Here is a 12,855-nt window from a genome sequence, read left to right as displayed (position 1 = left end):
TAAACACAATCTACCGTGCCATCTGCAGATGCCAACTAAACCACTGTTGGTAAACACAATCTGCCGTGCCATCTGCAGATGCCAACTAAACAACTGTCGGTAAACACAATCTGCCGTGCCATCTGCCGATGCCAACTAAACCACTGTCGGTAAACACAATCCGCCGTGCCATCTGCAGATGCCAACTAAACCACTGTCGGTAAACACAATCTGCCGTGCCATCTGCAGATGCCAACTAAACAACTGTCGGTAAACACAATCCGTCGAGCCATCTGCAGATGCCAACTAAACCACTGTCGGTAAACACAATCCGCCGTGCCATCTGCAGATGCCAACTAAACCACTGTCGGTAAACACAATCTACCGTGCCATCTGCAGATGCCAACTAAACAACTGTCGTAAACACAATCCGTCGTGCCATCTGCAGATGCCAACTAAACCACTGTTGGTAAACACAATCTGCCGTGCCATCTGCAGATGCCAACTAAACAACTGTCGGTAAACACAATCCGCCGTGCCATCTGCAGATGCCAACTAAACAACTGTCGGTAAACACAGTCTGCCGTGCCATCTGCAGATGCCAACTAAACAACTGTCGGTAAACACAATCTACCGTGCCATCTGCAGCTGCCAACTAAACCACTGTCGGTAAACACAATCCGCCGTGCCATCTGCAGATGCCAACTAAACCACTGTCGGTAAACACAATCTACCGTGCCATCTGCAGATGCCAACTAAACAACTGTCGTAAACACAATCCGTCGTGCCATCTGCAGATGCCAACTAAACCACTGTTGGTAAACACAATCTGCCGTGCCATCTGCAGATGCCAACTAAACCACTGTCGGTAAACACAATCTACCGTGCCATCTGCAGATGCCAACTAAACAACTGTCGTAAACACAATCCGTCGTGCCATCTGCAGATGCCAACTAAACCACTGTTGGTAAACACAATCTGCCGTGCCATCTGCAGATGCCAACTAAACAACTGTCGGTAAACACAATCTACCGTGCCATCTGCAGATGCCAACTAAACCACTGTCGGTAAACACAATCCGCCGTGCCATCTGCAGATGCCAACTAAACAACTGTCGGTAAACACAGTCTGCCGTGCCATCTGCAGATGCCAACTAAACAACTGTCGGTAAACACAATCTACCGTGCCATCTGCAGCTGCCAACTAAAGGCTCATTTAAATTGGACTGTTTCCAAGTGGAAAAGTGTTCTATAGTCAGACAAGTCCAAATTTGACATTCATGTTGGAAATCACGGACGCTGTGTCCTCCGGGCTAAAGAGGAGGGAGACCAGCGTGTTATCATCGTTCAGTTCGAAAGCCAGCATCTCTGATGGTATGGGGGTGCATAAGTGCATACAGTATGAGCAGCTTGCATGTTTTGGAAGGCACTATGAATGCTGAAAGCTATATAAAGGTTTCCTGACAATGTCTATTTCAGGGAAGGCCTTGTGTATTTCAGCAGGACAATGCAAAACCACATACTGCAGCTAGAGTCGGGGTGCTGAATTGGCCTTCCTATTGGCTCATGTGATTTGAAGGTCTTTTCGTTTTCATTTTATTCAAATTTAAAAAATGTCCCAACAGTTCCGGAATTCGGGTTGTATATAGTCACATAGAAAACAGCTATTTAAAATTGATGATCAAATAAATGCACCCTTGATGAGCAGACATGAGCAAAACATTAAAACAAATCTTAATTATTCCAAACTTTAGAACTATATTGTATTTATTTGTCGTCTAACAAGTCAATAATGCTGATTATTCCATTTTAAAAATGTCAGTAGATGTTTCATAACAGATTTTGGCCAAGACTTCTGATGTTTTCTGTTCGTCCTGTGTGGTTCAGGTGCGGATCGCCCTGCAGATGGAGGACGGCTCTCGTCTTCAGGACTCTTTCTCTAGTGGACAGACATTATGGGATCTACTGACCCACTTTCCTCAAACCAGGTGTGTGTCATTCTGTCCATGAGGGCTGCAGTTGCGTAATTTATAAGGGAAATGTGCATGTGTGTGTTCTTTCTGTGGATGTTTCTATCGATTGAAGTAAAACACATTCCTCCTGCTGAGGTTTTTAAATGCAGCCAGATCGTGTGAACTGTGAACACTCTGCGTTTTATGAGCTCTCAGTGCCGCTGCCAAGCTCTTTAAACTGTTCTCGCAGTCTCCTCCCACTGATACCACAGACCCCTCCCCCTTCACTCACTGGCCCCTCCCCCTGCTCTCACACAATTACACTGAAATTCCATTTGTGTCCAAATTTGTTTTCCTCTCTGCTCTCTTTCCCAAAAACACCTACATGGAAAATGAATATGTGCTGGAAAAACCGGCTGCTGTTCTCAGGAATCTAATCTATATACAGTATACGCGACACATGTGTTTGTGGTGCCTACAGGTCATCCAGCAGACGTACAGATCAGTCCAGTGTGTGTTTTTGTTTGTTCTCTTCCTGACAGATATTTTGATCTGTGTCCTCCTCACAGGACGTCTGATCTGGAGGCGTCTGGACCCACACCAGTGTGTGTTTACATGAGAGATGAGGTGAGACTGACCGCTTGATCGCTGCGCTTCGGTATTAAAGTCAACATCAAATCAAAATAATTTCATTTAAAGGATTAGTTCACTTCAGAATTCAAATTTCCTGATAATTTACTCGCCCCCATGTCATCCAAGATGTTTATGTCTTTCTTTCTTCAGTTGAAAAGAAAGGTTTTTGAGGAAAACATTCCAGGATTTTTCTCCATATAGTGGACTTCACTGGGGTTCAACGGGTTGAAGGTCCAAATGTCAGTTTCAGTGCAGCTTCAAAGAGCTCTACATGATCCCAGACGAGGAATAAGAGTCTTATCTAGAGAAACCATCAGTCATTTTCTAAAAAAAAGTAAAATTTATATACTTTTTAACCACAAATGATCGTCTTGCACTGCTCTGAGATGTGCCACGCATCACGTAATCACGTTGGAAAGATCACGCGTGACGTAGGAGGAAGTACCGCGGTAGGGCGAAAAACTCCATCTCATTTTCTCCTCCAACTTCAAAATCATCAGATCGTTGATTTATCTTTTTCTTTTTTGTTTGACTTTCATTGACGCGAATGAAGCGTTAAGCGCAAGTGATTTACATGTTAAGTCAATGCAAAGATGCAAATAGACATCTATTGCCTGTGGCGCGGTTCGTGCGTATGAGGCGGAGCGAATTATGACGCGAATTGAGAATATCGGGCGTATCGTGCAAGTTGAAAAATCTGAACTTTGGCGAAAATTCGCACCGCGTTAACCAACCAGGTGGAAATCCGAAACAACAGTGGAGGACACAATCATCATCGCTGTATGATACATCTTCATACTTTTATAGAAACAGGAATAAAAAGGATCTTGCTTGAAAGAAAGTGAGTGAGGAGGTCGGAAGTTGTAAATCTGGTAAGTTGTAAAAAATGCTCTTTACTCAATTTGAGCTATATATATATATATATATATATATATATATATATATATATATATATATATATATATATATATATATATTGAGACTACAAGCTAGCTAAAGCCAGCAAATTGAGCTTATTTGCCATATTTTACAACTACTTTCCTGCTGACGAGTTGATGTGTTTATTCAGAGGAAGTGTGCAGAAAGAAGCGGAAGAGTCTGAGGGACACATATTTAAAGGTGCCCTAGAATTAAAAATTGAATTTACCTCGGCATAGTTGAATAACAAAGAGTTCAGTTCATGGAAATGACATACAGTGAGTCTCAAACACCATTATTTCCTCCTCCTTATATAAATCTCATTTGTTTAAAAGACCTCTGAAGAACAGGTGAATCTCAACATAAAACCGACTGTTACGTAACAGTCGGGATCATTAATATGTACGCCCCCAATATTTGCATATGCCAGCCTATGATCAAGGCATTAGACAAGGGCAGCCAGTATTAACGTCTGGATCTGTGCACAGCTGAATCATCAGACTAGGTAAGCAAGCAAGGAAAACAGCAAAAAATGGCAGATGGAGCAATAATAACTGACATGATCCATGATATCATGATATTTTTAGTGATATTTTTAAATTGTCTTTCTAAATGTTTCGTTAGCATGTTGCTAATGTACTGTTAAATGTGGTTAAAGTTACCATCGTTTCTTACTGTATTCACAGAGACAAGAGCCGTCGCTATTTTCATTTTTAAACACTTGCAGTCTGTATAATTCATAAACACAACCTCATTCTTTATAAATCTCTCCAACAGTGTGTAATGTTAGCTTTAGCCACGGAGCACAGCCTCAAACTCATTCAGAATCCAATGTAAACATCCAAATAAATATCATACTTACATGATTAGACATGTTGCATGACGAACACTTTGTAAAGATCCATTTTGAGGGTTATATTAGCTGTGTGAACTTTGTTTATACTGTTTAAGGCAAGTGCGAGCTCCGTGGGCGGAGAGCAGGAGAATTTAAAGGGGCCACAGCCTAAATCGGTGCATTTATAATTATGCCCCAAAATAGGCAATTAAAAAAATGAATAAAAAAAAATCTATGTGGTATTTTGAGCTGAAACTTCACAGACACATTCAGGGGACACCTATGACTTATATTACATCTTGCAAAAAGACGTTCTATGGCACCTTTAAAGGAGAGGTCGAGCCCCTCTCATGACAGAAATTAGTGCGTCTGTTGTAAAGCGAATTTTACACGTGAATGTGACAACTACGCGTGAATAGCGTGATTTATTTGCGCAAGTCGCATCTGGTGTGAATGCCCCATTAGTCTTTGCATGTTTGCTTTGTAAACACTGGAACAATACTTTCTCCTACGTCACGTGTGGCGCATCTCAGAGCAGTGCAAGACGAGCATTTGTGTTTGGAAAAAAAAGTATGTAATTTGTATTTTTTTTAGAAAATGAGCGATGGTTTCTCTAGATAAGACTCTTATTCCTCATCTGGGATCATGTAGAGCTCTTTGAAGCTGCACTGAAACTGACATTTGGACCTTCAACCCGTTGGTCCCTGTTGAAGTCCACTATATGGAGAAAAATCCTGGAATGTTTCCCTCAAAAACCTTAATTTCTTTTCAACTGAAGAAAGAAAGAAAGACATGAACATCTTGGATGACATGGAGGTGAGTAAATTATCAGGAAATTTGAATTATAAAGTGAACTAATCCTTTTGACTAATCCCTCTTAATGTTTTTAAGTAAGAAAATGAGAAGAAAACAGCATTTTTATTCCCAAGAATGTTTCATGAATCATCAGATTGTGGATGATTAAACACACCATTGTTTTCTCATTGATCTCCTGCTTCATTCTCAAATCCGTCACGTTGTGCAATTAAATAGGAAGTAAACTCTGTTTCATGTCTTTTTGCTGTTGTTTAGATCAGCGGTGAGGAAGTGCTGAAGAAGACGACTCTAAAGTCTCTGGGTCTCACGGGAGGAAGTGCCATCATACGGTGAGCTCTCAGTGCTGATGTCACATCCGTGTCTGATTTATGATGATAATGAAGATGTTTCTGTCCGTTAGATATGTGCTGAAAGGCTCCAGCTCTTCATGTCCTGGTGCGGACATGGATGCGGTCAAGACAACCGTATCACAGCCGCCTCCACCAGAACCATCAGCCCCTGCTCCCGTGAAAACCCCAGCTCCGCCCACTGAGGTCGCCGCCCCGTTGAACCATCACCCTGTCAAACAGGAAGAGGAGGAGCCGAACATGAGCCAAGAGCAAGTAGTGCGGCCTAAAACTAAAGCCGCTGGTGAGCCGCAGGAGTCTCAGATAATGATAAAACAGGATGACGAGCGACCGGGGACGTCCCAACAGTGCCATGGCTCCGCCCCCTCAGCCACGCCCACTAACTTTGTGCCATTTGCGGGAAGCGGACAGCGTCTGGGAGGACCTGCGGCCACTGGATTGAAGGGCTCGACCTCGTGGTCGTCATGTGTGTCCGGCAGCCCTCCCAAAGCCAAAAAACCCAAACCCAGCGGTGAAATCAAGGTATTAAAACACTGATAATAATCATAAATGTTTCTTGAGCAGCAAATCATCACATAAGAATGATTTCTGAAGGATCATGTGACACTGAAGACTGGAGTAATGATGCTGAAAATTCAGCTTTGATCACAGGAATAAATTATATTTTACTATATATTCAAATAGAATACTGCTATTTTAAATTTTAATAATATTTCACTATTTTTACTGTATTTATGGTCAGATAAATGCTGCTGGTTGGTGAGCAGAAGAGACTTCTTTCAAAGACATTAAAAATCTTAATTATTTCAAACTTTTGAATGGCCTTTTCATGGACAATCTGTATCTTCTCATGTGTTCTCACACATTTTGTTTTCATCTCCAGATCTTTCATGCGTGTTTGTTTGTTCAATCTGTTGTGTTGTTGATTTATTTGAGAGATGGACGATATGTTTTTTTGTTGCATCTGAATTCAATCAGGCGTCACCACATTTAGATCCCATCACACAAACAACAACAACACTCTTTGTTTCTTCATAGCTTGTAGATTTTCTAGGTGTCTTGTATTTTTGCTCACACACACACACACACACTCACACACTCTTTTGACTGTTTTTCTTGTATCTGTTAGAGATCAGTCAGTGCCAAACAAGCGATGAGGGCTGAAGAGGAAGCAGATGAATATCTGGAGGTAAAGACACACTTGCATCCCTCAGCGGCCTGTATAATTATGTTCATTATATTCTCATTATATATATTCTACATTCTCATTATATTCTGCATTACTTTATATATTATATACAGTATATATACATTATATTCTACTTTCTTATGAAATTGCATAAGTACATCAAATTCTTTTATTTTTATTATTGCTTTATTTATGTATTAATTAATGTGTGAGGTGGACCAAAATGACCAAAATCTTTTTTTTTTTACTATTTGAGGCTTGTTTCACAATAACAATGTATATCACAATATAGTTATTTTTATATTGCAATCTTTTTATATATTGCATACAGTATAGTTTTGCTAGTTTATTTCATCTTTATTATTAAAAATATGCACAAAAGTACAAATAAACAATAGGACAAATACAATATAAAACACAAGGTACAGTCGGTCTATTTATGAAAGGCATTTTGTGCCAAATTTAAATTATTTAAATCATACAAATAAAAATGAAAACCAGATTAACCATTTCATTATGGAAATTTTATGCAAAATAGGTGCCAACATTCAAAATTAAATTCAGTTATTTAATTTCATCATTTTTATTTAATTCATCATCTCCGTCAGATCGAAAAATAAAATGCCATTGGTGATTTGAAATTTAATTTTCACTTCAACCTCGTTGCATGACTGCAAATTTTAAAAAGTAAAGGCGAATGTGGGAAAAAATTTGCAAATACATTTTTTACAAAGCTTTTACACAATAAAAGTGACACAATTCAAATTTAAAAAATGTAATTCACTTATATTTATATATTATTATATTATATATTATAAATTATATTTTAAAATATGCATTTATTATATTTTCTTTATTTTATTTTATATTTAACAGTTTTTTTAAAGTATGCAAATGTGTGCAAATTCTATGTCAATAAAATAGAAATGAAAACCAGATTAATCATTTCCTTATGGATATTGTATGCAAAATAGGTGCCAACATTCAAAATAAAATTCAGTTATTTAATTTCATCGTTTTTATTTAATCATCTCTGTCAGATCAAAAAATAAAATAAAAAAATAAGAAAAATTGATGCAAGACTCCCAGTATTAAAAATGAAAAGGCAAATGCGAAAAAGTGACACAATAATAGTGACACAATTAAAATTTAAAAATGTATTTTCATTATATTATGTTTATATATTGTTATATTATAAATTATATTTTAAAATATGCATTTATTATATTTTATTTATTTAAAAAAAAAATTTAGTATGCAAATCTATGTGAATCAGTAGGCGGGGCTGTTTCGCACTTAAAAACTCTTTATTTTCTCATTCATGCATATTTCTTTATCGCAGTAGCATGTCAATAACTGTAAGTGTATCGTGAAGTAGTTGGCACATGTTAGTGTAATAATTGATTGTGTCTCTGTCTAGCCGGTTGACAGGGAGCCGCTGATCTTCCATCTGGATTCAGGAGCCCGTCGCCATGACGACATAGAACTTCCCGATGAGTTTTTTGAGGTCACCGTGGACGACATTCGGAAGAGATTCGCCCAGCTGAAGAGCGAGAGGTGAGAATGTGTGATACACATCTGACTCTTATTTAGACAGGAAGAAGCTGTGTGCAAAGTGACCAACCACACTTGTTATAGAGTGCAACAGTGCCCGCCCCCTTTTTCAGCGGTGCTGGTTCCAGAAGATTTTAAAAAAAGTCTTCGCTAACGAGTTATAAGCCAATCAGCTATGAGGAGAATCATAACATCACAAACTTTTTGGATTTGAAGTGAAAAAGATTTTGAAAATCAGACCAAGGTATCAAGTACTGTGTACTTAACTGCTTTAGTGAGGGAAAGCACTACAATCCCATGAAGCATTGCGAACAGCCTAATCGAATTAAAAGCGTTGGAGAAAATGAAAACTTCTCATTTAAAAGTGATGATTTTATATATATAAAAATATACATTTAACATATTTTGAAAGCGTAGGGAGATCGACTCTATTACGTCATTCAGAGTGCTTTATGGGAGTGGGCCAGAGGTGTCAATTAACGAAGTAGAAATACTTCATTACCTTACTTAAGTAGAAATTTCGGGTATCTATACTTTTCTGGAGTAATTATTTTTCAGACGACTTTTTACTTCTACTCCTTACATTTTCACGCAATTATCTGTACTTTCTACTCCTTACATTTTAAAAATAGCCTCGTTACTCCTATTTCATTTCGGCTTGTTTTCATTCTGGCTTGAAAAAAAAACAAAAACAAAAAAAAACTATCCAGATAAATCGCGCCATCTGGATAGAGTGAATTTGATTGTGGTTGGATGAGAATAAACATATACAATTCTGACACCCTATTGGGTTGTACGCGATCCAGCGCACCTGCACGTCACAAATCACGTCAAATCACAAATCACATCACACTCCAGCAAGGATGACAGTGCTGGGGGTCGTTACTCGAAAAAGATTATTTCTTAAACGATTATTTCTCTACTACTGGCTCATTTAGGCTATCAAACGGGTGCTTCCTCTTCGTCCTCTGCGAATTAAGCTAGGTAGTTCGGTAGAGAAACTTTTTTTCAGCGCAACCCTTTTTATTTATGTGACCCATAGTCATATACAACCATGTAGCTAAACAAGCCAAAACGAATTAATTTAAAACGAAACTGAAGGTAAACCTGCGTTGCTCTCATGGTGTTATACCTCTCTCTTTCACTGAAGTGGAGCAGTGCTCTTGCTGAATGGCACGGATTGCACTATGGACTATTGCTCCTTTTTATATGTTTTTTTTTAAACTGTATTTTATTTTTTTTATAACGAACAAGCTGCGATGTCACGTTTCCAGTGCTTTGTTGTGTGTGCGTGAGGCGCGGGCGCGATCAAACAGCTGTCTTTGCGGGGGACTTGCCTCATCGTCATGGCAACGGTTCGTGGCCAGGTCAGATTACGTCAGGCCCTGCGTTCCATTCGGAAAGGCTCATCCCTATGCCCTAATCCCTTCAAAGTGTTTACCCTCCAGAGTGAGAGCTTCGAAGGGATGAAGGGTGTAGAGGTCAAAAATACTCCTTTTTTGGAACACACTTCTGCGTCATCTTAACGAGACAATCAAGGAGGAGTAGATTGCGCAAGCTGCGCCCTTTGTTTAACGTTAGTTTATTTATTTATTTTTGGTTTATCGCACCATATATTGTGTCTATGTATTTGAAACATTTGAATGGACTGATAAAGGGAGCTGTAAAGTATTTTTGTTGAAGTACAATGTCGTTTTGACCATAATAATGTACTAAATCTAACTTGTATAGCCTAAATATTACAGTAGTATAGAAAAATACTATACATACATTTATAAGTAAAATCGAACTCTGAGCCTCCTGTACCCATTCTGTGACGACAAACAACTTCACTGTGCAAAGGATCATGGGGGTCCGAAGTGTCCATCAGTTATACCCTTCGAAATCCTTCATTCCGAAGGGCCCTTTAAAGTGGCCAGTTTTGAACACTTTGGTTTGGAATGACCCTTCAGTATGGCGGCCATGATTGTTTTCACTCCGAAGTGCTCTTCAGAGGGCGATATATCCCATTTGGAACGCACCAAGAGTTTGTTGCCGTTTGTTGGATGTTCAGACGACCAAACAAACGCGATTAAACATGTTCAGTCTGGTAAAAACAGACTCCAACCAACGCCAACACCTATCCAACAAACTCCAACAGACGAGTTTGTTGGCGTTTGTCGGTGCGGTGTGAACTGAAACAGCTGAAAACTTTGGCGGGTTGGCGGGTGTTAATGTCAAGCCCTGACTGTTACTAAGCCTGCCCTGGGTACACCAAAACTACCCGCATTTTTCTTGTCCGCTGCCCTCACAGATTCCTGCAGTTAAGCTTGGATGTACATTTACATTCCAATAAAGGTTATTGATGACATTTTGAGGAGGTGGAGTGCACAATAGACCCCTGTGGCGCGGCCTAAGCTTTTGTCCTTAATGGCATTTTTTTCCTTACATTACTTTTACTTTTATACTTTAAGTAGTTTTGAAACCAGTACTTTTACACTTTTACTTGAGTAAAAAGCTTGAGTTGATACTTCAACTTCTACAGAAGTATTTTTAAACCCTAGTATCTATACATCTACTTGAGTAATGAATGTGAATACTTTTGACACCAGTGGAGTGGGTGGAGCTAAAGAGCTCTTTTGGCGCCCTTTGCTTGGTTTGGCTCTCTGATTGGTGGAATTTTCTGTACAGCATCATGGGTAATATAGTTTTTCACCATAAATTCTGCTGTTAAACATGATTATTTAAAAAATAAGCTGAAATCATGCAGGCTGACGACTTCAACAGAATTAAATACCACTGTATTTGAAGTTAAAGTACTAAAATAACTAAAACCTTATATAGATATAATAAACTAATAAAACTTACAAAGCACGCAACAAAATTACTAAAATTGCAAGTTAACTAAGTTACTTTCTAACTAAAATTTAAAAACAGAAATATAAAAATAAAAAATAATGCAAAATATGAACAAAAACAGAACTAGAATATCAACAATACACCTGATCAGTGTAAATAGTTTTCATTTTGTCTTCATGTAAACATGTGCATATCTTATGTTGCTTCTGTGTTTTCTTATGACAGAATGTCAGAAATGTAAATGAAGGGGGTTTGTGGCTCTGTGACCTTTGACCTCAGACTCCTCAGACAGTTTAATTTCTGAAATTATTGTGACTCTAAATTGCCGTTCTAAGGTATCTAATTAAAAGCCGCAGACAGACGAACCTCCCTCCCTCTCTCTCTCTCTCTCTGTCTGTCTGTGTTCTGTCGTTCTCTCCACAGTGACGGTTTTAATGAGCGTGTGTCTCTGCAGCACGCGTGTGTGTAGCGTGTTTGTGTTTGGTATGTGAGTGTCGTGGTTTTTGACACGAGTCAGTGCATGACTGGAACCACTGTTATCACTGAGATACTATTATAGTTTTTATTAATATTTTGTATTTAATTTTTAATTTTAGTTACAATTTTGTTGTATTTTTTAAAAAGTCTGTTGTTTTTATTAATGTTTTTATGATTTTAGTTTCAGTTCACTATAATAACCCTGGTGTCGCACTATCAGTACATTTATATCTCAGTATAAACCTTGCAAAGTTGGAAATAAATGTTTTAAATAATTAAATAATCATGCACTGTAAAAAATGATTTTCTAGAGAATTATTGGAGTACGTTTTACAAGTATATACGGTATATACAAATCACAAGTGTATATATATAAAACATTTTTTAGTCTTTCCACTTTAATTCAATGTGTAACAGTTTTCACTTTTCATTCAGATCTTGATGGATTATATTATTTGAACTGAAATTAAATAAAACATAATTTATTTCATCTAGTGATGTACTAAAATAACTAAAACTAAACAAAAATGAAAAATATATAGACATTAAAAAAAAAAAAATTTAATATTAATGCAAGTTGTCTCTTAATTGATCTTCAGGAGATCGTTTGAGGAAGCTCCTCTCATGACGAAATCTCTCCGAGAGTCTCAGATGAAGGAGAAGTTGGACAGGTATCCAAAGGTCAGTCTGTGTGCTCATGTCTGCCCAGCGCTGGTCATGTGATCAGTCATGTGACTGGGTTTATATGGTTGTTTCATTATCAGGTGGCGCTGAGGGTCCAGTTTCCAGACCGCCAGGTTCTTCAGGGCTTCTTCAGGCCTCTGGAAACAGGTCAGATTGGACTTATGTTGTAATATCAAATATTTTTTGTTTTCTATTTTTATTTATCACATTTTTATTTTCTTTGTTTGTTAGGGTAATATAATTTTATTTATATAATATAATATTTATTTTATAATATTTTTTTATGCTGTTATTTATTTTTGTTTGTTGTTATTTTATTTCATTTTATTAGTTTTGTTGTTTTCTTTGTTGTGTGTTTTTTTGTTTTTTGGTGTGTGTAAATCATTTTTTCTTTTTATTTATTTTTTTCTTTATCTTGTGTTTTGCTCTGTTTAGTTGTGTAAAATATATATATATTTTTTTTTTTTATTATATTATATTTTGTTCTTTGTTGTGTAACATGTTATTTTATTTATTTTATTTTTATTTATTATTATTATTATTTTCTTTATTTTATGATGTTTAAATGTATAAAATATTTATTTTGTTTTTATTATATTATATTTTGTTATTTGTTTTGTTGTGTAACATTTTT

General features: G+C 37.4%; 1 protein-coding gene across 1 annotated transcript in view; it reads left to right on the top strand.

Annotated features, from left to right (window-relative positions):
• Nucleotides 1-12,855, top strand: part of aspscr1 (ASPSCR1 tether for SLC2A4, UBX domain containing) — a 36,114-nt gene that overhangs the window by 16,139 nt on the left and 7,120 nt on the right. Inside the window, 8 exon segments of the mRNA XM_067387708.1 lie at nucleotides 1,866-1,966; nucleotides 2,500-2,557; nucleotides 5,388-5,461; nucleotides 5,533-6,001; nucleotides 6,609-6,668; nucleotides 8,089-8,225; nucleotides 12,137-12,218; nucleotides 12,302-12,368. Of these exon segments, the coding sequence (XP_067243809.1) occupies nucleotides 1,866-1,966; nucleotides 2,500-2,557; nucleotides 5,388-5,461; nucleotides 5,533-6,001; nucleotides 6,609-6,668; nucleotides 8,089-8,225; nucleotides 12,137-12,218; nucleotides 12,302-12,368 (1,048 nt within the window).

The sequence above is a fragment of the Chanodichthys erythropterus genome, chromosome 6 (assembly GCF_024489055.1).
Source record: "Chanodichthys erythropterus isolate Z2021 chromosome 6, ASM2448905v1, whole genome shotgun sequence".
NCBI classification, from domain to species: Eukaryota; Metazoa; Chordata; class Actinopteri; order Cypriniformes; family Xenocyprididae; genus Chanodichthys; species Chanodichthys erythropterus.
Note: the sequence above shows the minus strand (reverse complement) of the source record. Positions and strands in the feature narration are given on the sequence as shown.